General features: G+C 49.7%; 1 protein-coding gene across 1 annotated transcript; it reads right to left on the bottom strand.

Moving 5' to 3' along the window:
• Positions 1-27: 27 nt before the first annotated feature.
• On the bottom strand, positions 28-26,174 carry VSTM5 (V-set and transmembrane domain containing 5). The gene is made up of 4 exons (XM_040630990.1): positions 26,046-26,174; positions 1,955-2,281; positions 1,710-1,850; positions 28-1,580 (listed from the first exon to the last, which is right to left on the bottom strand). The coding sequence occupies exons 1-4, from the start codon at positions 26,134-26,136 to the stop codon at positions 1,537-1,539; spliced, it is 603 nt and encodes a 200-aa protein (XP_040486924.1). The 5' UTR covers positions 26,137-26,174; the 3' UTR covers positions 28-1,536.

Below are 26,174 nucleotides of genomic sequence, written 5' to 3'. Positions count from 1 at the left end.
GGGGGGGGGGGGGCTGGCTCCTGGGACTGCTGCCTGGGGAAAGGACACGTGTGTACAGGAGGTGGTCCGAGGGCGAGAACCTTCTCTGTGGCAGGCGCTCCGGCTACAAATCAGTTGTGTGGACCATCTGCTCTCTTGCTTTTTGAATGGAGTAGCGCCTTTAGAGTCCTTCTGGAAGGTCACAGAACTCCTGTCCGACTACTCCAGAAGATCTCTTCTTGTAATCTTATATTATTTAGAGAAAGGCCTCTTACCAACTTCTTCAGGCAAATTCTGATTTGCCACGTGGCAAGTAGAAGAGATGTAGACACTGGGGACTTAAGGAAGAGAGGGAATGTTCTAGCTTTCCTTCACGTCTGTGTGGGTGAATTTGCAGTTGGAGGCTGCGGACTTAGCTCCTGACCTCGGCCTCCCCCATAACTAGGGGTGCCTTTGGTCTGTAGCTAAGAATGTTGGAGAGAGAAAGGAGAATGGAAAATAAATGCATGCCTACTTTAAAGCTTGCCAAATGGAAGCCGGGATGGAGACACTTTCAAGTAAACACAGTGACTAACAAGCTGAGAGAATGAGAGCCAAGACCAGTTGTGATCCAGTCCCTCATTTCACCTGGAGCCCCAATACCCCAGAGCCTTCTCTCACTTGGCAGCGCTCCATAGAGCGCTTATTGCTTTCCAGATCCTTGAAGAATCCTCATGCTTTCCTTCAACTGTTTGCTGAGCTCTGGGCATACTGTGGGCTTCCCAGGATACCCTGCCTGTGAGGGAGGTGAGCGCCAAGCGCTCCTAAGCCCACTTGGGAGAGCTCGGGGGCCTGACTGGAGGTGTTGGTGACTGAGGGGCAGAGATCGAGGCCTCAGCTCATGTTCTGGTCACACCATCCCCAGGTGGCTCGCTTTCATACAGGTACCATCACCCACTTGTCAGGAAGCCGTTTGGACACCAGCTGCTGCCCACAGTGGCGATGACCTTGTGGGTTCCTCACACTGGCCTAAGCTGGGGCCATAGGAGGGAAAATCCAGTTAATGCTGGAGTAAGAGAGGAAGAGAAAGGCAATCTTCTCCCTCTTCCTGTGTCCAGTGCTGGTCCCCCAGGCACGAGTGAGACTCCTCTCCCTAAAGTTTCCGGCCCAGGGCCTGCTGCTGCCCCAAGCACCTCACCAGGGCCCCCAGCAGCCTCGCTGCCTCCACCTCTGCACGGCAGGAGGATCGTGGAACTTCTCGGGGCAGCTGCCACGGCAGAGGCGGGAGGGACAAGCAGGGCGGGAAAGAACACTAGTGCTTGCCCAGGGCTGGCTGCGCAGTCAGTCTGGACACGCTCTGGCCTCGGCCCCAGAGCGTGGGGAGCAAGCAGCCAGGCCTCCTTGAACTCCTTGCAGTGCTAGAGCTGACTTTGTCCAATCCAGGGTCCTCAACGCCACGCAGTCGATGTTCACATCCGCAGTGTCTTCAGGAGTGGGTGGCCAAGGCCAGGTTTGCTCCTCTTGTTGGAAGAAGGACATTTTCCTCTTGAGGTAGGAATGTAACTGGGGTGGCCCTGGCTAACACTCGACATCCTGCAGCTCGATGTCCTCAGTGGCGCTCTCTGCAAAGCAAAAGGCAAGCCCGTCAGGTGCCGATCAGCCACGGGGGGTTTGTTGGGGAGACCAGGCTAACACGCACCACCCCCGGCTGTGGAAGCGTGAGGGGACGCTCACGGGGCCCAGAGAATTACCTCTGAGCTTGTGTCTTCTCTTCCTCTGGAATTTGTACGCGCACTTATTACAGACCCACATGAGGCTGATCAGCAGTGCGGCCACAGCAGCGAGAAAGGCCAGGAAGACAGCGACGAAGTGGAGGTCTTCATAGAGGATCTCTATGGGGCGGGCAGGGCAAGGGGGAGAGAAGGTCTCTTTAGTACCACGAAGTAGCTCCCCCACACGCGGGCAGTTCAGAGGGGTGCCCGGGGCCCCGTCTTACCCGACACGTGCAGCACGATGGTGCCAAACTGGCTGCTCCCCAGGTGCTCCGTCACCGTGATAACGTAGTAGCCGGAATCCCTCACGCCCACGCTGAAGAGCTGGATGGAGCCGTTGTCAAAGGTGCAGAGTCTGTCCTTGTGGCTTTGGGAGATGTTGGCCTGAGTCCCTGGTTTCCACTCCACGATCTTCTGTGCCCCCCAGTTGGACGTATACTTCCACTCGATGGTGGGGACGCCATGGCAGGAGTACTCCACCGAGAGCAGGATGTCTTCCTCCACTGTGGCATTGATGGCGGACTGGGGGATGTAGAGTGACACGCCCTGACCTGCGGGATGGAGCGCCAGATGGGGGGCAACTTATATGTGAACTTACAGGGCAGTGAAGTGCCATGATTCGTTAATTTATTTAGCAAATATTTACTGAGCACCTGTTACGTGCCAGGTTTCTAGGTTCTGGTGCGGGCGCCATAGTGGTGAATGTTACAGACTGAGTATTTGTGTCCCCGCCGCTCACCCTGAAATTCCCGTGTTGAAGCCCCAATCTCCAGCGTGACTGTATTTGAAGATGCAGCCTCCAAGGAGGTAATGGAGGTTAAATGAGGTCATGAGGATGGGGCCCTGATCCAACAGGATTAGTGTCTTTATAAGATGAGACACCAGAGAGCTCTCTCTCTCACTATCTCTCTACAGGAATGCAAGAGGGGAATGAGAGAAAATACTCTGAGAGGCTGTAGCAAGAATGCGGCTGTCTACAAGCCAGGAAGAGCGCTCACCAGAAACTCAACGGTGCTAGGACTTTCCAGCCTCCGGAACTGCGAGAAAATAAATTTCTGGTGCTTAAGCCCCTCGGTGTGTGGTATTTTGTTATGGTCTAAGACTGTGAACAAGACACAAGATTCTTGTGTCCTGGATGAACAGTGAACCTCCGTGGAGGCTCCATTCTATAAGGCAGACACACAAAGGTGAAATAAATGCGATCATTTTAGATAATGACAAGCGTTTTAAAGACAAAACAACAGGGCACTAGTGACCAGTGGGGGCGGAGATGGCACGCGGCATTAGAGAGAATGGTCAGGGAAGACTTCATGGAGGAAATGACATTCGAATGGAGACCTGAAGGACAGGCAGTGTGTGCAGAGACTCATGGGAGGAGCGCCTTGGGCAGAGGGAGCAAGCACAAAGTCGGAGGTGAGGGCGAGTGCTGGTGTGTCTGAGGGACAGAAAGAAGGCCAGCATGCGAGAATGCAGTGAGCAAGGCCAAGAGACAGAGTGAGGCTGCAGAGCTGGCAGGACACAGGCCGTGCCATGAGGGGTAGGCGTGGGGTTTTATTCGAGGCTGATGGGAGCAAGGGGGGGCTTAGGTGGGAGGTGACATTCCCCATTAAGCTTGAAAATGTCTGCTGCGGAGAACATTCTGGGGGTGAGGGGACAAGAGCCAAAGCAGGAAGAGCAGTCAGGTGGTGGCTACCGGGGACAGAGGAAAGATGGAGGAGTAGCCTCGCAGAGCGTGAATGGTGGTCTGATGTGGGCCATGTATTCAGAAGCAGGGAGGACAAAACATGCTGACGAGCTAGGTGGGGGTGAGGCAGGGGCATCAAGCAGAGATTCGTGCGTGAGCGTGCAGATGTGTGTAGCGCCGTTGACTACGGTTCGGTGTGGAGGCCGTTGTACACATCATAAGTAGGCACCACACACGGGCTCCACGCCAACCACTTTACACACACCGTCTCATCAAGGTCTCACGCACAGCCTACTGCAATTCCATCAAGCACAGAGCAAGCCTCGTTGTCAACAGGACTAAGGAGCTGGTCAAAGTTCGTTCTGCAAGGCTGAGAGTCACACAGGGCTGCTTGCTCCAAAGCTCACATATGTAACCTCTCAGCTCGAATCAATAGTCAGTGGTTGGCGGTGGACAGCACAGAATGTGACAAATGCCCCCACACCCTGAGAGGACTGGTCAGAGCTGGCTGGAGACTGGATAATGAACAGGGCAGGACTGAAGCTTGGAGCCCAGCCCTCGGTTTGCACCTCCACTTCCTGTTTGGCCCCCTCAATCTTTGAGAGCCCAGCTGCCCCACACCCCTGCCACGTGGCTCCAGGTAACCACACCAGCTACTCTTCCAGGCGTTTCTCACTGTTGTTTCCTCACCCCCAGCACATTCCATTAGTGTTCCTCTCCTAAAGCTCTTGGCTAGGTGACTAGAAATAATCTAATAAACGTCATGCTGAAAAATTGAGACATGGTAATGGTTTTCAAGAGTTACAATGGCCAAGTAACAGAAACACATTTTCTCCCAACTCTATTTTAAAACATGTTAAATTCAGAGAAAAGTTGAAAGGAAAGTACAATTAATAGGTACCCTCTCCTTAATTCACTAGTTATGAACGTTTTGCCACCTTTACTCTTTTTCTCAGGAAGGAAACAGAGGTCAAATTCCAGGTCAGCCCTTAGAGGGCAGGAGTTATGTATTTTCTTCATCTCTTTGTCCTCTAACACAATCCCTGACACATAGTGATTGGTCAATAGGTGTTTGCTGAGTGAACGAACAAGTGAATGACAAAGTATTTATAACAACAAGAAGGGTGAGGTTTCCTGACAGAAATGTTGCTGCTCCAGTGGTCTGAAAAATGAGCACCTCTAAAAGGTGACGCACGCATGTAAGGAGAACTGTGATTTAGTCAGACTTTATGTGCCAGTTCCTATAACGTATACTTACTGTACTTACCAGTCCGCCCCTAATGTTTTACATGAGTCAGCAACATGCCCATGTAGCTAGGAAATGGAAGAGATGGGACTTAAATGCAGTTCTGTCTGATTCAAAGCCCTGTGTTTTTCCCGAAAGACACCACCAAAATATTATAAATAATAAATGAATTCAGTACAGTTGCAGAATACATAATATATAGAAATTGGCTGTATTTCTATATACTATAATGAAGCAACACAAACAGAAATCGAGAACACATTCCATTTATAACTGCACTAAAAATAGAATACCTAGCAATAAACTTAATCAGGGAGGTGAAAGACCCCAGTGAAGAAATCAAAGAGGAAATAAAAAATTTAGAGACCAATAAAAATGAAAACACAACAATCTAAAATTTGGGACACAGCCAAAGAGTTCTAAGTGGGAAGTTTATAGCAATATAGGCCTACCTCAAGAAACAAGAAAAGTCTCAAATAAACAATCTAACCATACACGTAAAGGAATGAGAAAGAGAAGAACAAAGCCCAAAGCTAGTAGAAGGAAGACAATAAGGACTAGAGCAGAAATAAGGAAACTGAAAAAAACAGTAGAAAAGATAAATGAAACCAAGAGCTGATACTTTTAAACAATAAATGAAATTGATAAACCTTCAGCCGGACTCACTAAGAAAAAAAAAAAAAAAAAGGAAAAATCTAAACCAAAACCAAAACCAAACCAAACAAAAGAGAGAGGCCTCTATTAATCCAATCAGAAATGAAGTAGCAGTAACAACCGACACCACGGATGTACAAAGAGTTACCAGAGAATAGTATGAAAATTTACATGCCAACAAATTGGACAACCTAGAAGAAATGGATAAATTCCTGGAAACCTACACTCTTCCACAAATCAGGAAGAAATGGAAAATCTGAACTGGCCAATTACTAGTAATAAAATTTAATTGGTAATAAAAAAACTCACAACGAACAAAGTCCAGAGCCAGATGGCATCACAAGTGAATTCTACAACACATTTAAAGAAGATTTAATACCTATTCTTCTCAAACTATTCCAAAAATAAAAGAGGAAGGAAAACTTCTAAATTCACTTTATGAGGCCAGCATTACCCTGATACCAACACCAAAGACACTACAAAAAAAAAAAAAAGAAAAAGGAAGGAAGGAATCAAGTCGGCTTAATCCAAGGATGCAAGGGTGGTTCAATATCTGCAAATCATTCAAGGCGATACCACATTAACAAGAGGAAGGATAAAAACCATGATTATCTCAACAGATGCAGGAAAAGCATTAGACAGAGTACAACATGCGTTCAGGATGAAAACCTCAACGAAGTGGGGTTAGAGGGAACATACCTCAACATGATAAAGGCCACACGTACTAGCCACAGCTACAGCATCCTCAGGGGTGAAAAACTGAAAGTGTCTCCTCTAAGATCAGGAACAAGACAAGCGTGTCCACGCTCACCACCCCGATTCAACACAGTACCGGGAATCCTAGCTACAGCAAGCAGACAAGCCCAAGAATTAAAAGGATCCATACTGGTAAGGAAGAAAAAATGGTCACTCTTTGCAGATGACATGATGCTGTATATAGAAAATCCTGAAGACTCCACCCAAAACTGTTTGAACTAATAACTGAATTCAGTAAAGTTGCAGAATACGAAATTAACATACAAAAAGCTGTTGCATTTCTATACACTAATAATGAAGTAGCAGAAAGAGAAATTCGGAAAACAATTCCATTTACAGTAGCACCAATGAGAATAAAATACCTACAAATAAATTTAACCAAGGAGGTGAAAGGCCTATACTTTGAAAACTATCAGACCTTGATGAAAGAAACTGAGATGACACAAACAAGTGGAAAGATATACCATGGATGGGAAGAGTTAATAGCATTAAAATGTCCGTATTACCCAAAGCAATCTACAGATTCAGTGCAATCCCTATCAAAATGCCAACAGCATTTTTCACAGAACTAGAACAAATAATCCTAAGATTTATATGGAACCACAAAAGACCCTGAATAGCCAAAGCACTCTCTAGAAAGAAGAGCAAAGTGGACGGTATCACAATCTCAGATTTCAAGATATACTACAAAACTACAGTAATTAAAACAGTATGCTATCAGGGCGCCTTGGTGGCTCAGTCAGTTAAGCAACTGCCTTCAGCTCGGGTCATGATCCCAGTGTCCTGAGATTGAGTTCCTTGTCGGGCTCCTTGCTCAATGGGGAGCCTGCTTCTCTCTCTGCTTGTGTGCTCTCTCTCTCTGACATATAAATAAATAAATCTTAAAAAAACCAAAACCAAAACAAAACAAAGTATGACATCGACACAAAAACGGACACAGATCAATGGAACAGAATACAAAGACCAGAAATAAATCCACAGTTATATGGTCAATTAACCTATGACAAAGGGTGCAAGAATATACAATAGGGAAAAGACAGTACCTTCAATGAATGGTGTTGGGAAAACTGGACAGCTAGATGCAAAAGAATGAAACTGGACCACTTTCTTACATCATACACAAAATTTAGCTGAAATGGATTAAAAACCTGTGAGACCTGAAACCATAATACCCCTAAAAGAAAACAGAGGCAGTAACCTCTTTGACATTAGCCTTAATGTGTGCCAAGGTCTGCGAGTTTTCCCAGGATTGGGGAGTTTCAGTGCTAAAAGCAAACCAGGTCAGCCGGTCACCCTGAGCCTCAGAGAAATGTCATAGAGGAAAGAGAAAACGCCAAAGTGGATTTCTGAGGCACCCAGAGGTGGGGTGCAGAGGCAGAGCTGAGGGAGGACCAATGCTACTCTTCCCTGACCCCTCTGGCTTCCTAGCCCATCTCCACAGTCTGCAATCCCACTGCACCCCTCCCCCACACCCCAGTCACTGAATGCTGCCCCCACGTGCCATTGCTTGCTCTGCCCCAGGATGCTGGCTCACGGGTACTGGCCTGGGGAAGAGTATTATTATTATCCCCATTTTACAGAGGAGCAAACTCAAGTTCACGGAGGTTAGGGAATTTGCACCACGTCACAGTCAGTGGCTGAGCCAAGAATGAAATCCTGTGTATTTTCCACTGTCCCAGTAATGAGCCAGGAAGCTCGCAGGAGCTGGGGAAGGGAGAAGACACTCGTTGAAACGGAAGCTTGCAGAATACAATTTTAAAAGTGTGGCAAAGAGAGGAAGTGCAATTGGGGCCGGGAGAACCATGAGGCCACCCAGGGCGGCAGGATGGGATCCTCAGCTCCCTGCCCTGCTGAGTAGGAAGCCCAGGGTATAGCCCGAGGAATCTGGGGCGAGCTGGAGACTGTGTGTGGGAGCTAGCCCGCGGGGCACAGAGGACCCAGGCTGCTATTCAAACAGAGGCTCAGCAGGATCCGAACTGGGCTTCTGGAAGGGCCATCTGGCAGCAGACTGAGCCTTTCTACACATCGCTTGCACTGCCCAGAGCCCACCACCCATGCTGTCCTAGGTACCTTCCAGAGAAGCCACAGCTGGAACCCAAACAGTGGGGGGCAGCCCCAGGCCCTGCACCGGGGTTCAGGGGGCAGCAGCAGGAAGGGCACGTGTGCATAGTAGGTCTGCCCTGGAACTCCTTTCCTATCATCCGGCTCAGAAACCCCAGATCCCAGCACAGTGCCTGGCACTTTGTGGGCGTTCCCAACATATGTGTACCAACGAACAAATAAAGACATGTGTGCTCTGCCCGTCCAACTGCTGCCCCTCGGGAGAGATCGGGAACAGGGGGATCTGTGTGCAGCTGGCGGAGGTGCTGGTGAGACCCCCTTCCCAGCCCCCATCTGTTGAGTGTCAAAAAGCTCAGAGGAGAAACAGCTGTTTTTTTTGTTTTTGTTTTTGTTTTTTAAAGATTTTATTTATTTATTTGACAGAGAGAGACAGCCAGCAAGAGAGGGAACACAAGCAGGGGGAGTGGGAGAGGAAGAAGCAGGCTCCTAGCAGAGGAGCCTGATGTGGGGCTCGATCCCAGAACGCCAGGATCACGCCCTGAGCCGAAGGCAGACTCTTAACCGCTGTGCCACCCAGGCGCCCCAGAAACAGCAGTTTTAAGCTGCAACTGAAACATCCACGTTGCTGTCTAACTTCTGTCATTCTTGAGACAAGCAAGCCTGGAATTTCGGAAACCGAGTTTCGAGTAGAAGGTCAGCAGAGCAACTCGGAACATTGGGGCTTCTGGGTTTAGATGCCATGAACAGTGTTGAAGACCGATGTCCACTCACAGTTTACTATCCCTGCTGTTAGCAGAGGTAGTAATGCCCCACTCAGTGCCTGATTACTCAGGGACCACAGCTCAGCGCATCCCGATGGAGCTCCCTGGTGATCTTGCTGGATACGGCCTTGGGGAGCCAAGATGTCAGCCAAACCCAAACAACACGGACAGAGGCAGGTTTAGGTGGAGGCTTGAAGTCCGCTCCCTTTCGTCAGGTTTCAACCAGAAAATATATTTATCACTGCAAAGTAGCACTAGTCACTGTGACTGTTGTTAGTAACCACCTGTTGGGTCCTAGCTGCCCCAGGCAATGATCACAGCCCATGAAAGCCAGGCTGGGAAAGTCAAATGACTGGGCCACTGTCAGCTGAGAAAGATGAAGAAGTTTGATAACGTTATATTGTCAGAAGCATGCAGACGTCACCCTCAAACATTACAGTGGGGATTGTAAATGGGCGTAATCTTCTCAGAGGGCAATACGGTAAAATCTATAAAAATTATTAGCACATACCTCTTGATCCAGAAACTCCACTCTTATGAACTGATCCTGCCAGTGATAAGGGCACAAGTGCATGTTTCGTCTCTGAAGCAGTTTGGGTGATTGTAGCAGCAAAAGACTGGAGACATCCCATGTGCTCACTCGGAAGGGACCAGTAAAGGAAAACGGGCTCTTACGCTACTCATGACACTTCTGCCACCAACTACCTGGAGCGAGCGCACACCCCACAGGGTCAAGCACCAGTCTGACAAGACGGTCCCGCTTCAGACACCCACCACAAGTCCATGCCCCCTGTAATGCTGACCAACTGGCTATAAATCAGGTTTCCACACCCCCTCCTCAGGTTCAATACTTTGCCAGGATGGCTCACAGAATTTTGGAAGCACTTCACTCACTATTACCCGTTTATTATAAAGGACACAACGAGGACGCCTGGGTGGCTCAGTTGGTGGAGCACCTGCCTTCGGCTCAGGTCACGATCCTGGGGTCCTGGGATCGAGCCCTGCATGGGCTCCCTGCTCAGCGAGGAGTCTGCTTCTCCCTCTGCCCCTCCCCCCATACGTAAGCGTGTGCACACTCACGTACGCGCGCTCTCTGAAATAAAATCTTTAAAAAAATATAAAGGACACAACTCGGGGACAGTGACACAGAAGAGACGCACAGGCAGGTTTGTGGACTGGGTTCGCACCTCCGTGCTCTCTCTGGCAGTACCACGCTCCTAGCACCTTGACGTGCTCACCAATCCAGAAGCTCTCCAGACTTCCTCGGTTACGGTCGTGGGGGAGGCTGCCGGACCCAGGGGGACTGATGACTTCACTGTGTTGGTGGCTGACTCATCCCTAGCCTCTCTCCCATCCCCTGAGCTCCAAGCCTCTAATCCCGCGGTTAGTTCCTCTGTCAACCAGCCTTCCTCTTCCAAGAGCCACCTCCTTAGCAAACAAAAAGATTTAGCACTCCGGAGATTCCAAGGATCTTAGGAAGTTTTTGTATCAGGAATCAGGGCGTAAGACCAAGTATTGTCACAGGGGAGGCGCCTCTCACTCCTATCGCCCAGGAAATTACTAGGGTTATAGGGGCTCTGAGTCAGGAACCAGGCAGAGGAGACCAGATACGTATTTCTTACTGTGTCACACCTGGCTAAACAAATTATCAATATTCACATTCTAATACTACAGAGACATTTAAAAAATGCGATACATCGATATGCCCTGATACTAGATTATCTCAAAATCATGAAAAACACAAGGCAGCATCGCACACAGAGGATACTTCTGGTTAAGGAATGAGGTGTACATACACGCACACCCCGGCTCATCTGTATCCGGCTCAGAAACTCTCCGGGACGGTGCTCTGAAAACGAGGGCTGTGGCGGTCTTTGGGGAAGGACTGCGTGTCCAGGTAGAAGAAAGCCTTACATTTCATTTTATACCCTTCTGAACAGTTGGGACTATTTTAGCAAGTCTGTGAATTGCTTAAAAAATAAAAACAGTGTGGGGGCGCCTGTGTGGCTCAGTCGTTAAGCGTCTGCCTTCGGCTCAGGGCGTGATCCCAGAGTCCTGGGATCGAGCCCCACATCAGGCTCCTCCGCTGGGAGCCTGCTTCTTCCTCTCCTACTCCCCCTGCTTGTGTTCCCTCTCTCGCTGGCTGTATCTCTCTGTCAAATAAATAAATAAGATTTAAAAAAAAAAAACAGTGTGATCCTAAAAATACGTAAAAGGCATGCCAAGGGTCTAAGCCGCAGGGTTTTTGCATTTGAAAGTTAGTAATTCACGAGTGCAGAGTTAACAAAGGGTTTCACAGCACTGTCTCCACCTGGGAGGCCAGCAGGAGACCGGAGTTGAATAAAGAACTATGCTTTTTGCTTATTTGATCATTACTTCAGGGAGGACTCGGAGGCCCAGAGGCATTACACAGAAGCCAAGGTCTCGCCAAGCAGAAAACCAGAGCTCAGGCTGGAAACCGAGGTTCAGGTTTTCAGTGCCCCACTGCTGCCTCGAATACAATACTGAGTACGAGTCACACCTCTTTTACGTTTCCCAGAACAGCACAAGGCTCAGTGCTGGTAGAGACCTGAAAGGCCCATGTCACTAGAAGCGACAGTCCCCCTTCCCTGGGCTTGCCAGAATGGCAGCTGCTAGCCACATGCCTTTTCTAAAAAAGATTTTATTTATTTGAGGGAGAGAGAAAGAGGGCGAGCATGAACAAGCAGGGGGAGCTGCAGAGGGAGAGAGAAGCAGACTCCCCACTGAGCAGGGAGCCCCACGCAGGGCTCCATCCCAGGACCCCGGATCATGACTTGAGCTGAAGGCAGACGCTTAACCACCGAGCCACCCAGGCGCCCCGAGCCCCACGCTACTGAGTCTTGAACTGAGATGTGCTCTAAGTATAAAATGCACACTGGGTTTTGGAGACAGTACTTCGTGCGGTAAAAGGAACGCGACAAGATCTCAGCAATTCTTTTACATTGATTCCATGTTAGAATAATATCTTGGGTAATAGCTTGGGTATACTGGGCTAAAAATATATTATTAAATTACACCTGCTTCTTTTTACTGGTTTAATGTGGCCACTAGAAAATTCAAGAGTACATGCGGTTTGCATTGTATTTCTATTGGACAGCACTGGTTTAGATGAGTACTTCTCCGCTGCCTTGCAAACAACATCCCGTTCTCTTGAAGTGGCTCTACCCTCTCCTCTTCTCAACAGCATGAGAGGTCCCCAAGCCTTTTTTTTTTTTTTTTTAGGTTTATTTGAGAGAGAGTGAGAGAGATCACAGAAGGAGAGGAAGAGGGAGAAGCACACTCCCTGCCGACTGACTTGGGGCTCAATCCCAGGACCCTGAGATCATGACCTGAGCCCCGAAGGCAGCCACTTAACACACTGAGCCACCCAGGTGCCCCCACCCATCTTTCTTCTTCATTCTTCAAACATGTTAGCAACTCTGTTGGGGGGTATGGCATCTTTGTAAGTACCTCCAGCATCTCCCTGGACAACCCATCCAGTACCCTTGCCTACCAGAACATTCTCCCTCAGCCTTCAGTGAAGCAGAGCTCGGATCACAGCCTTCTCTCATTTCAGTTTACTGTTCAACTGCTCCCACCAGCCTCATCAGTCCTTCCCCTCCACTCCCGCCGCTTCTCCCCATTCATAATCCTCACTTCCCTCCCTGGCCAGCCTGGCTTCCAGGACCCGTTATGTTCCAAGCACTCTTGCCAATTCTTTAAACTCCACTGACCTCTGTGTTTTCACCGTATCTGCCCAGACCTGGATCAACAACGTTCTACTTCCTCTCAGCTCAAACCTGAGCAGTCAACACCGTGGGAGACCGTCCCGCAGGAGACACTCCCACAACAAAGCACACGGTTTCCAGCATACATTCATGAACATCACATTCAAGAGGGCCCTCCGTACTGCCAATCTCACAATGGTTTTTTCATGTAGATTTACTCCCTTTTCCACGATTACTCTGACCAGGTCCCTCCAATCTCTTTAGACCTCCAAATTCCTCTTCATTCTCAGCTAATGACCTTCTCCTCCCAAGCACTGCGGACCACCTCTCCTACTTGAAACATGCTTGTGCCTTCCCGGCCTGCCACACTCATCAGGAATCCTGGTGTCCCTCCTGGCTCCTTCTCGGGCCACAGGGCGGTAGCTCTGCCTTCTCCTCAGACGCTGGGAGGGCGCACCTGCCTGTGAGAGCAGAGGGCAGCAGAGGAGGGCAGGGCGCGGGCTGGGGAAGGCCAGCGCTTACGCTCTGTGGAACCAAGAGACCGGGTGCTGTGCGGATGGCACCACACCCTGGCTGGGTCACCCTGCACAGCCCTTTACCTCTCTGACCCGCCATTTCCTCATTTGTAATTAGGGACCATCACCGTTCAGCTGTCAGTGATCCAATAATAAAAAAAAAACGCCCCAAACCATGTGGGTGTGAGAACTTGACAGCCAGGAACAACTCCAAAGGTCACAGGAGGAGCTCCCTTCCCTGATTTCTCACCCAGACAAAGCCCAGATTCCAGGCCATGAGAATTCAATCGAGTGTCCTTTCATTCTAAAAGCACTTAGGCTGGGAAGCGAAGGGACTAACATTTACAGGGCACCAGCTCGGTCACGTGCTGTGTGTGCAAGGCCGTCGTTCATTTGGGGCCTGAGGCCCCGCGGGCAATCTTTCTCAGAGCCCCCACAGAGAGGGCCTTTCAGCTGGCCTCCTGGCCACAGCGGACTGGACCACGGTGGGCCACTTGACCTCATCTACTCATTCCCACCATAGCTAAGAATCCTGATAGAATCCGGACATCCTCGTTTGAACATTAGATCATCTGGGGAAGCTTTTAAAAATCCTATCCCGGGGCCACCTGGGTGCTCAGTCGGTTAAGCCTCTGCCTTCGGCTCAAGTCATGATCTCAGGGTCCTGGGATCCAGTCCCGTCTAGGGGCTTCCTGCTCCTTGGGGAGCCTGCTTCTCCCTCTCCCTCTGCCTGCCACTCCCCCTGCTTGTACACACCCGTTCTCTCTCAAATAAGTAAAGAAAATCTTAAAAAAAGAAATTCTTCCCCATATTAATGAATTCAGAATCTTTCGGGGCGGTGGGGGCAAGGGGAGGAGGGCTCAAGGCCTCTGTGATTTTTTAAAGTGCCAGTGTGCAGCCGAGACTGGTAACTACCGAGTGAATCCACACTAAGGGGTTAGCAGCTGAAGCTCGTAGTCCTTCAAAGGGGGCACTTAACAAGGCCTAAAGCCAAAGCAGGGAAGGGCTGCCAGGTGAGAGAGGAATGTTTGAGGCACCTGTGACAGGCCTTTCAGTGAGATATTTGGGGGAAAAGAATTTTTCTGGCGTCCCTCAAACTTCATTATTTTTAGCAATGCTTGGGGGTTGGGCAGGAATTCCGCTGCCCTCCACTTCCTCCAGGGCTAGAACGCCGTCGCTTTCTACATGTGGCTTCATCAGAGTCGCTGGAGGGCCTGGGAAATGAAGTAGGTTAGGGCTGAGGCCTCAGAGTTAGCATTTTTTTTTTTTTAAGATTTTATTTATTTATTTGACAGAGAGAGAAGCAGTGAGAGAGGGAACACAAGCAGAGGGAGAGGGAGAAACAGGCTTCCACCGAGCAGGGAGCCCACTGCAGGGCTCGATCCCAGGACCCTGGGATCATGACCTCAGCCGAAGGCAGACGCCCAACAACGGAGCCACTGAGGCGTCCCAGAGTTGGCATTTCTAACAAGTTTCTAGGTAATGCCGCTGCTGGTCCCAGGATCACACGGTTAGAACTTTGGCAGTTCCGATTCTGCAAGCCCTTGGGGTGCAGGGGGCACGGAGGAGGCTCCCAGCATCCCTGTAGGCCAGCCCCTCCTACTCCAACACGGATAACACCACTCACACCACTTACGCCGTGCAGGGGACCCGCCTCTGCTGCCGAACTTCTCATCCTGGAGAAGGGAAGACGTGGGCCACCCGGTCTTCGCCAGAATGATGATCAGTGGGTAAAGACTGAAAGGAGGCAGGTTCTGGCAAACAGGACTGAGGCTGTGTGGGTATAATGGATGCATTCATGGACTCTGGAGTCAGAATTTAGGTCTGCCAATAACAGCCGTGTGATCTGGGGGTAAATTCCTTAGCTGCTGTCACCCTCCATTACCATACTTATGAACTAAATATACTGAAATAGGGCTGTGCTCACCTCCTGAGGCAGAATGAGGTTTCAGTGAGACAATGCATGTAGGGAGCTGAGCACAGTTCCTAACACGTGGTGACCGCTCAATAAATATCAGCTAAAACTAATAAAGTTCTTCAAAGATCCGCTGAGCTGCTCACTGAGGTAGTGAGCTCCCCATCCCCAGGGGTGTGTAAGCAGAATCTGGAGTCAGACTAAAGCAGTATATTTGAGAGTGGGAGCTGGCGTGTTGGTGGAGGAGCCTGGTCCTTCCAGCCCAAACCACATAGCAGGTATAGACTGGAATGGGCATTTGTAAATCTGTGATTTCCTTGTGGAAGTCTGCAAAGAGCCTGAATGACCTGAAATTCCTCCTTGTGCAATTCCTTCTGGAATCTTCCTACCATAAGCAAGAGCCGCCCTTGCTGGAAAGCTGAACTCTTTTGAATGGCCATGGGCTGCATTTCTACTCAGATGCCAAGAAAGCCAAGCATGGTGGAGGCTGCCGGCTGGTCCTGCACGGCCTGGGGGTGGGGCACGGCCCGGTTTACTGTCTGCGCAGTGGGGCTGCAGGACTCGTAGTTGGGCCTGGGCCAGTGCGCAGCCTGGGGAACTGAAAAGTGGGGTTCTCAGCTACCTCTGCAGGTATTGTGTGTGGAACAGGAGGACTAAAGAAGAAACGAGGTGTGGTGACATCGCAACATTCCTTGGGAGGAGTTTATAGGATGCCTGAAGGCCCTCGGCAGGGGGGTGTAGAGCAGTCAAAGGATTCAGGCACACTCATGACGGGGTGCCGCGGTTAGGGTGTGGAACTGCTCCTTCAGAGAGACTAAAGCACCAATTCCTCTTCATCCCGTTGATTTTAGTTTAAACATCACTTCTTCCAGGAAGCCTTCCCTAATCTCTCAACACCAGGTTAGTTTCCCAGCCCCGTGTTCCCACAGCAACCTGTTCCCAGGCCCTTGTAATTCCTCTTGATCAATGGCTCATCCTAGATCACCTAGGTCAGCTCTGAACCCACGGGCTGATCCGTCTTCTTCACTGCTACTCCCCAGGGCCCAGGGCAGTGGCTGGCCCATTGGACTTTCCATAAGCCCCTAACGGAATGAAAATCTCTAGGCAAGTTCCTCAACCTCTCTGAGTCTCAGTTTCTTTATCTGTAAAATGGGGACTAATTGCATCTATTTGCAGGATTATGCGCCGGTGAATGTTTTCTTTCCAGCAGCTGTTGCAGAGCACGTGCTCGATACACAGTCGCACACGCTTTGTCTTGTAACTGTTATTAACAACTACAGAAGCTCAGCACGCCTGGGTGGCTCAGTTGGTTGAGTGTCTGCCTTCAGCTCAGGTCGTGATCCCAGGGTCCTGGGATCGGTCCTGGGATCGAGTCCCACATAGGGCTCTGTGCTCAGCAGGGAGCCTGCTTCTCCCTCTCCTTCTGCTGCTCCCCCTGCTTGTGCGGTCTCTCTCAAATAAATAAATAGAATCTTAAAAAAAAAAAAAAACCAAACCAATTATAGAAACTCAGGAGAGACTGGCTTTTCTCCCCTTCAGTCAGCTGGAGGCTATTATAAGTGATCTTTCTAGACCACACACCCAGTTGTGTCTCCCCTGGCTCTGAAAGACGTCAATAATCTGCTCTCCACTGTCTTTTCCAACCCCATCTCTCAAGACTCTTCACCACCCAATTCCAGTTCACCAGACTATGGGCCATTCTGGGCCTTTTTCTCCTCTTTCTCAGCTGAGACACCCCCCCCCCTCAGGTGTGTGCTCACTCCAGGCCCCTCCTCTGCCAGGGCCCCCCAGTCTCCTGGGGCACAGTTCCCAGCCTGCCTTGCGTTCACTTTAAAGGAGTGACGGCCCATCTCCCTGCTGGAAGGACAGGCAGGCACTTGGCTCACTTAGGTCTGAATTGCCAGTGCCCCTCAGTGTGTGAGTTGATGGAAGGATGGCTCATTCAGGTTGGGGTGACAAACCGAATCGACAGTCTCCTTGACATAAAGGAATAAGCTCTGGTTCAGGAACCCCTGAAATCCCATCCCAAAGTACGTAGAAGGCATGGTGATGGCAACAGGAAAGAGCGGGTCTGCTGTTCTGCTTCTGGACATCAGCTCCCAAAAGGAATGTGACCCATTCCCCTGGTGAGCCTGAGGCAGGGGTATTATACAGGTGCAGAAGGGCAAATCATCAGGGGAGCCTCACGTGTGGTCCCCAGTCCCTGCTTGGTGCCAATGGACCCACATCTCCCTCCTGCGTCTCTGGCACTAGTGTAAGGGTCTTTCAGAGGAACTATTCCAGCACCTTCCACCTAAGACCCAAAGTCTTGCCAAGCTCTATTCCACTACCTGCTACAGAACGTCTAAGATGAAACAAGAAGAAACTGGCAAGTGTAGGAAGAGCCCGTTTAACTCAAGAACAGCCCCCTGCTGCTGGAGCCAAAGAAGAAAAGGTGGCAATGCTGTGTCTGTGTTTGTGATTTCCTGTTACTCAGAACTTTCTTCCTCCTTGCACACCTGGCCACCTCCTACTTGGCCTTCCAGGCTTGGTGTTCCAGAAGCCTCTTTCCAGCTCCAACCAAGTGAAGTAAATCCCTTTCTCTGTGCCTCCAGGGCATCTAACATCAAATCATCAGGTTGGGATCTGACTTCCCCCCGGGCCACTGCCGAGTTTCCTCAGCTCCGGGGCCTCTCACGTGGTAGGCGCTCAGGAGCTATTTACTGAGCAAACCCCACTCCCAAGCAAAGCAGTCTTGTCTCCTGCCCTAAGCCTGGTGGGGAAATTTCCATAGGTCTGCCAGGATAAAACCATAAATAAGACATAAGTGAGGGGCGCCTGGGTGGCTGAGTCGGTTAAGCGTCTGACTTTTGGTTTCAGTTCAGGTCACGATCTCAGGGTCGTGAGACGGAGCCCCCCGTCAGGCTCCACACTCAGGGCAGGGTCTGCTTGAGATTCTCCCTTCTTCTCCCTCTCCCGCTCGTGCTCGCTCTCTTTCTAAAAAGTAAATAAATAAATCTTAGAAGAAAAAAAGACGTGAGACTCCGCTACACAACGGTGGGTGTTCTGAGAACAGAAGGTGGAAGAAACACGCGCACTTCCTGACAAGCCGTTTCCCTAGGACAAGACTAATGGAAGGGACCTAGAAATGGCCTAGTCCAGGAGCACTGCTTGGCCACACATTAGAATCACCCACAGAACTTAAAACCAAAACAAAGCAGCACTGGGCCCTGCCCTTGGAGATACCTCCTGACTCTGGAGTAGGGTGTGAGTGTCCGTAGGTCTCACAAGCCCCCCAGGTGGTTCTAATGTGCAGCCCGGACTGAGAACCACCAAGCCAGCCCACCCTCCTTGCCCTGTGCACTTGGAGGAGGAAGGTGACTTGTCCGTGTGCAGGGTTTACTGTCAGCACTGGGACTGGGACTGGGACCCGTCACCCAGGCTCTGCCTCTCCAGCCAGCTGAGGATTCCCGGGGAAGTCTCAGAGCCGCCAGTCTCCTGTGGGGGCAGCAGGGCAAGGGCCTGAGCCCCCCACCCCGGGTGCACCTCAGCATGGGGAAAGGCCAATTGCTTCTTGCACCATGCGTGAAGGAGGAACGTCCTGTGCTCCCTTTACGGTCCAGTGTCTCATTCCCCTTTGCCCACAGGGCTGACTGGTGCCTCCCCGGCCCAGCAAATCAGTTATAGCAGAAAGTCATTTTCCAACTCTGAACTTGCCAGTCTAGCCTCTCTCCTACCCTCATTTCTTCTGGATAAGTAAGTACATTCCTGCTGCAAGCCCATTTTCCAGGGGGAAAAGCAGGTGCACGCAGACCAGGGTCCCGAACACAGTGGACCAGGGACGTACACCGCAAAAACAAATACCACACAGGGAAATGGTGGCTTTGAACAGTCCAGTAGACCAGACAGACTAACAAATATGTACAGAACATTCCATCCAAAAACAACAGACTGCGTATTCTTTCAAGTGCACATGGAACATTCTCCAGGATAGGTCACACGGTAGGCCACAAAACAAGTCTCAATAAATTTAAGAAGACTGATATTATATCAAGCATCTTTTCCACCACAGCCATATGAAACTACGAATCAGGGGCGCCTGGGTGGCGCAGCGGTTGGGCGTCTGCCTTCGGCTCAGGGCGTGATCCCGGCGTTACCGGATCGAGCCCCACGTCAGGCTCCTCTGCTGGGAGCCTGCTTCTTCCTCTCCCACTCCCCCTGCTTGTGTTCCCTCTCTCGCTGGCTGTCTCTATGTCTGTTGAATAAATAAATAAAATCTTTAAAAAAAAAAAAAAAAAAAAAAAAAAGAAACTACGAATCAATTACAAGAAAAGCACTGGAAAAAACGCAAACGCCTGGAGGCTAAACAGCACGCCACTAAACCAGTCAAGAAAGAAATCAAAGAGGAAATGAAAGAAATCCATGAAGACAAATGGAAATGAAAATACAACAGTCCAAAATCTTTGGCATAGAGCAAAGCAGCTCTAAAAGGGGAGTTTATGGCAACAGGTCTACCTCAAGAAACAAGAAAAATCTCAAGTAAACAACCTAACCACACATAAAGGAGTTAGAAAAAGAACAAAGCCCAAAGCCAGTGGAAAGAAGGAAAACAAGAAAGATTACAGCAGAAATAAGTGAAGTGGACTGAAAAAACAGTAGAAAAAGTATTAATGAAACCAAGAGCTGGTTCTTTGAAAAGGTAAAATTGATCAACCTTTAGCCAGACTCATCAAGAAAAAAAGAGAGGACTCTTAATCAAATCAGAAATGAAGGAGGAGAAAGAAAACCAACACCACAGAAATACAAAGCATTATAACAGCATATGGTGAAAGTGTATACGCTAACAGATTGTACAGCCCTGAGCGGATGAAGTCCTAGAAACTTACGTTCTTCCACAACTGAATCAGGAAGAAATAGAAAATCAGAACTGACCAACTACTAGTAATAAAACTGAATCAGTAATCAAAAACTCCCAACGTGATGACTCATTACCCCTTCGGTGGAAGTTATATTAGAAGACGGCAAACTCTACAACTCGGCATTCTTTTGAGAGTTGAGGGTTTCATCCCCGCAGCCACCACCCTCCCTTTAGAGGAAGGAAAGAAAAAGGCAGACGCAAAATTGAAACTGGAAAACTTACTCCAGCCAATCAAAGAACGTCAAGTAGCCTCGGACTTGTGATTATGCTAAGGGACATGTCAACATTGTGATAATCTGATTTACTTCTCTGGGTAGGGAAAATAGTGTGCGGTTGTTTGTTTAAGTAACAAACATGCTGGGGATGTTTGCTCTTACTGCAGAATGTTTTGATATAAAACTTCAGCCTGGGGGAGAAAAGAAAAAAAAAAACTCCCAATAAACAAAAGTCTAGAACCAGATGGCATCACAGGTGAATTCTACAACACATTTAAAGAAGATTTAATACCTATTCTTCTCAAACTATTCCAAAAATAAAAGAGGAAGGAAAACTTCTAAATTCACTTTATGAGGCCAGCATTACCCTGATACCAACACCAAAGACACTACAAAAAAAAAAAAAGAAAAAGGAAGGAAGGAAGGAAGGAAGGAAGGAAGGAAGAAAGAAAGAAAGAAAGAAAGAAAGAAAGAAAGAAAGAAAGAAAGAAAGAAAGGAAGAAAGAAAGGAAGGATAAAAACCATGATTATCTCAACAGATGCAGGAAAAGCATTAGACAGAGTACAACATGCGTTCAGGATGAAAACCTCAACGAAGTGGGGTTAGAGGGAACATACCTCAACATGATAAAGGCCACACGTACTAGCCACAGCTACAGCATCCTCAGGGGTGAAAAACTGAAAGCGTCTCCTCTAAGATCAGGAACAAGACAAGCGTGTCCACGCTCACGACCCCGATTCAACACAGTACCGGGAGTCCTAGCTACAGCAAGCAGACAAGCCCAAGAATTAAAAGGATCCATACTGGTAAGGAAGAAAAAATGGTCACTCTTTGCAGATGACATGATGCTGTATATAGAAAATCCTGAAGACTCCACCCAAAACTGTTTGAACTAATAACTGAATTCAGTAAAGTTGCAGAATACGAAATTAACATACAAAAAGCTGTTGCATTTCTATACACTTATAATGAAGTAGCAGAAAGAGAAATTTGGAAAACAATTCCATTTACAGTAGCACCAATGAAAATAAAATACCTACGAATAGATTTAACCAAGGAAGTGAAAGGCCTATACTTTCAAAACTATCAGACCTTGATGAAAGAAATTGAGGATGACACAAACAAATGGAAAGATATACCATGGATGGGAAGAATTAATAGCATTAAAATGTCCGTATTGCCCAAAGCAATCTGCAGATTCAATGCAATCCCTACCAAAATGCGAACAGCATTTTTCACAGAACAAGAACAATTAATCCTAAAATTTGTATGGAACCACAAAGATCCCAAATAGCCACTCAATCTCGAGAAAGAAGAACAAAGCTGAAGATGTCACAATCCCGGATTTCAAGATATACTACGAAACTGTAATAATCAAAACAGTATGGTACTAGCACAGAAACAGACACAGAGATTAACAGAACAGAATACAAAGACCAGAAATAAACCCATAATTATATGGTCAATTAACTTCCAACAAATGAGACAAGAATATACGATGGAAAAAAGACAGTCTCTTCAATAAATGGTGTTGGGAAAACTGGACAGCTACCTGCAAAAGAATAAAACTGGACCATCTGCTTACATCATACACAAAAAAGAACTGAAATGGATTAAAGACCTAACTGTGAAACCTGAAGTGATAAAACTCCTAAAAGAAAACAGAGGCAGTAATCTCTTTGACATCAGCCTTAGCAACATTTTTCTAGCTATGTTTCCTCAGGCAAGGGAAACAAAAGCAAAAATAAAGACTCAGGACTACACCAAAATAAAAAGCTCTTGCACAGCAAAGCACACCAGCAAAACAAAAAGGCAACCTACTGAAGATATTTGCAAATGATATATCCCATAAGGGGTTAATATCCAGACAACCCGAATAACCTGATTTAAAAATGGGCAGAAGATCTGAATAGCCATCTTTCCAAAGAAGACATCCAGAGGGCCAACAGGCACATGAAAAGATGCTCAACATCACTCATCACCAGGGAAATGCAAATCAAAACCACGAGATACCACTTTGCACAGGTCAGAATGACCAGTATCAGAAAGACAAGAAATAGCAAGTGTTGGTGAGAATGTGAAGAAAAGGGAACCCTCATGCACCTTTGGTGGGAACATAAATTGGTGCAGCCACTGTGGAAAAGAGTATGGAGGCTCCTCAAAAAATCAAAAATAGAACTACCACGTGATTCAGTAATTCCACCACTGGATAATTACCCAAAGAAAATACTAATTTGAAGACACTAATTTGAAAAGACATATGTACCCCTACGTTTTTTTTTTTTTTTTAATTTAAGATTATTTATTTATTTATTTGACAGAGATAGAGACAGCAAGAGAGGGAACACAAGCAGGGGGAGTGGGAGAGGAAGAAGCAGCCTCCCAGCGGAGGAGCCTGATGTGGGGCTCGATCCCAGAACGCCGGGATCACGCCCTGAGCCGAAGGCAGACACTTAACAACGCTGCCACCCAGGCGCCCCTACCCCTACGTTTATTGCAGCATTATTTACAACAGCAAAGATATGGAAGCAGCCCAAGTGTCCACTGACTGAGGAATGGATAAAGAAAATGGGGTGTTACGTACACACACACACACACACACACACACACACACACAATGGAGTATTACTCAGCCACAATAAAGAGTGGTATCTTACCATTTCTGACCACATGGATGGACCTAGAGGGAATTATGCTAAATGAAATGAGTCAGACATGGATAACGCACATACCATATTATTTCACTTGCATGTGGAATCTAAAAAGCAAAACAAATGAACAAACAGAAAGAGACTCTCACAAACACAGAACTGGTGGTTGCCAGAGGGGAGGTGGGTTGGGAGGTACAGTCATAAAATAAACACATCATGGAGCTGAAAAGTACAGCATAGGAAATACAGTCAATCATTTTTTATTTTTTAAAAAGATTCTATTTATTTATTTATTTATTTATTTATTTATTTATTTTAGAGCATGTGTGTGAGCGGGGGTCCGGGAGGGGCAGAGGGAGAGGGTTTCAAGTGGCCGCGCTGACCACGGAGCCCTCACACAGGGCTCAAGCTCATGACCCTGAGATCATGATCTGAGCAGAAATCAAGAATTGGACGCTTATCTGACGGAGCCACCCAGGTGCCCCCAGTCAAACATTTTCTAATAATGTTGTTGGTGACAGATGATGACTACACTTATCGTGGTGAGTGCTGAGTAACATACAAAATTATTGGATCAATATGGTGTACTCCTTAGGTACTCTACCATTGCATGCCAATTATACATACATACATACATACATGTTAAAGGAAAAAGTCTTACAGGGAATGAAATATATAGGTATCCTCAGGTCCTCCTGATAATGGAGAAAGGACGGTCTCCGGCCTGCAGCACCCCTCCCAGATCTCCCTTGGAGATAGATCAGAAATGAAGAAATCTGGATGACCTTCTGTTTGAAAGTCCTCACCCCTCTGTCAATCGCTTCATTGAATCCTCCAAGCATTTTTCTGAGCACTATCCCTGTGGAAAGGAAGTGTGTGTCCTGGGGCTACCTGTCAGCCTGGAGGCGGCCCCAGCCTTCCGTGTTGTCCAGATCATGTGCCTATCACTAGCACTGCACGCGTCATCCTGTAGTGGGGGCTGCTCTCACCTGAGAGAGGGTTAAACACTGAAAGTTTCAATGTCCACCAGGACAGGGCTGGCTAAGTACAAGCTAGAATATTTATACGATGGCGTAGGTACAGCAGTCAAGGGGAATGAGCAAGATCACTGCTTCTCAATGTGGACAGAGCCGAAAAGAAAATGGGGTAAGCACCAGGTTGCTGAAGCACTTTGCATTGACGGTCCTCCTGCACTGACTCTCCTTCCCCTTCCCCTTCCCACTCGTCCCACCTCCAGAGGAGCCCAGAACCCACAGCTCCATTCTAGTTGAGATTGGTCCTGGCCTATCCCTCTGCGGACCCAGACTCAGCCCGCTCTCTGTTCCCCTGTTCTCCTGGGGACTGGGCCACGAATGACTCAGTGGGGCCAGTTCTCAGGTCTGGGTTCTGAGCCTCTAGGGCTTCCAGAACGTTCGCACCTCCTGCCTCTCCCAGCCCACCACTGCAAACTGGCACTCTTGTTTGCTCGCCTGAGGGCATGACCACGAACTAGGTTTCCCCACGTGGCCTGCTTCCTACAGGCAGAGGGTGCCATGAGTGAGAGTGAGTGAATTATGCACTGTGGCTAATGGCTGGCTCCCGAGCGACGCGAGCATCTGGACGGATGTTGTGTAGAACCGCGGTTGGAAGCAGGTTGGAGGGTCGAAAAACAATTGAAAAGCTCACTGCCACGCCAAACACATCCACCTACCTGAAGGACTAACAACTGGTTATTTCTTGCTCAACAGGCAGCCAGAAGTACGTGCCCTATCCCAGTCCTTCTAGGTTTCTGAGACCTGCAGTATCCCAAGCTAGGCTCTGGTCAGAGCGGTGTAAGGGTCCAGTGCTAGACTGCCAGAGTCTGGACCCCAGCACCACCACTGACTAGCCGATATGCAAGCAACAACCTCCGCGTGCCTCAGTTTCCTCACTTGTGAAACAGGGACAGAGTAGCACTTAGCACTTAGAGGGTTGCCTTGTGGATTCAAAGAAGTCTTGTCAAGTCGGAGGGGATGGTGACTGCGTACGTGCTTACTAAGTGCTGGCTCTAACTATAGGTCCTCCCACCTCCAATGGCCCTGCGCTGGTTACTCTAAATCTCAATTGACTAATCTGTAACATGGGAATGACAATAACGTTAATGATTAGATGAGAAAGCAAAACTGTGATACAATCCGTGGTTTGTGTGGGCGGGAGATCGTGCGCTGTGAGTTACTTTAAAACTCATCAAACTAGGGAGAGCCTAGGGCCGACCACCCAACGCCCACCGCTCGTGCACAGTGGCGAAGACCACCTCCAGCCTGAAGAATTCAGGCCCCAACACCCAACCCAAGCCCCCAGAACCCCTTTTCTTCAAGATTCGGCTGTGGGTTCGTCTGCGTGAGGGGGAGGCCTACAGAACGTCGTGGGGACTGGGGAAGCCCGCCGGAGGGCGAGGGGTCCCCACCGTGGGGCGCGAGGTCCCCACCGTGGGGCGCGGGGCCCGCGTGCCCTTGGGGTCGGGAACACCTCAGCTCCAAGTCTGGTTATTATTCCAGGAAAAAGAAATAGAAAATACCGCAGAGGAGGCGGCCAAGGGGCCGGGAGCCGGTTATCTCCCCGCCGACTTCCGGCTCTGATAACGCCCGGCCGGGCGGGGCCGGGGCGGACACCCCGAAGTGGCCCAGGGTGCCGGGCCGGGAGAGCCTCCACTTGGCCGGGTCCCTCCGGCCTCAGAGGACGCGCCCAGCCCCGGCGGGAAGCAGTGCGACCCCTGTCAGCCGGGGCCCCCGAGGTGGGCTAGGGCCTGTGGCCGGGCAGCCGCGACACCCGGGACCCGCCCGCCGCTCCGCACCGCTCCGCCGCCACCCCCCTCCCCGGCTCCGCCGCCGCCCCCCGCGCCGCCCCGCCCCGCGGCCCCCCGCTGCGCCCCGAGCCTCCCCGTCGCCCCCTGCCGCGCCCCGAGCTCCGCCTGCCCCCGCGCCGCCCCGCGGTCCCCTGATGCACCCCGAGCCTCCCCGCCGCCCTCTTAGCGCCGCCGCAGCTCCACCGCTCGCGTCCCCGCGCAGCCCCGCGGTCCCCCGCTGCGCCCTAGCCTCCCCGCCGCCACCCCCCTCCCGAGCTCCGCCGCCGTCCCCAGCGCCGCCCCGCCTGCCCCCCCGCCCCGAGCCCTGCCGCTGCTCCACCGCCCCCAGCGCCGCCCCGAGCCTCCCACCGCCACCCCCAGCGCCGCCCCGCGGTCCCCCGCTGCGCCCCGAGCCGCCCCGCGCTTACTTTGCAGACACCCGGCTGCAGCCAGGCAGAGGGCGAGGAGCCCCAGGGATATGCCGCGGTTCTTCTTACTCCCTCTCGGCAGAGGCCTCATGAGCAATCCCTGGGCGGCTCGGGCCGGGCATTGGGCTC

This window comes from Ursus maritimus, unplaced genomic scaffold (assembly GCF_017311325.1).
Source record: "Ursus maritimus isolate PB19 unplaced genomic scaffold, ASM1731132v1 scaffold_16, whole genome shotgun sequence".
Classification (NCBI taxonomy): Eukaryota; Metazoa; Chordata; class Mammalia; order Carnivora; family Ursidae; genus Ursus; species Ursus maritimus.
Note: the sequence above shows the minus strand (reverse complement) of the source record. Positions and strands in the feature narration are given on the sequence as shown.

Bases quoted from the DNA above. Each gene is read 5' to 3' on its own strand.
- VSTM5 (XM_040630990.1), bottom strand. From the start codon at position 26,136: ATGAGGCCTCTGCCGAGAGGGAGTAAGAAGAACCGCGGCATATCCCTG. The intron at 1,851-1,954 runs GTAAGACGGGGC...CCCGCCCCATAG, and splicing joins CATCGTGCTGCACGTGTCGG to AGATCCTCTATGAAGACCTC. The intron at 1,581-1,709 runs GTAATTCTCTGG...TTTGCTTTGCAG, and splicing joins GAGAAGACACAAGCTCAGAG to AGAGCGCCACTGAGGACATC.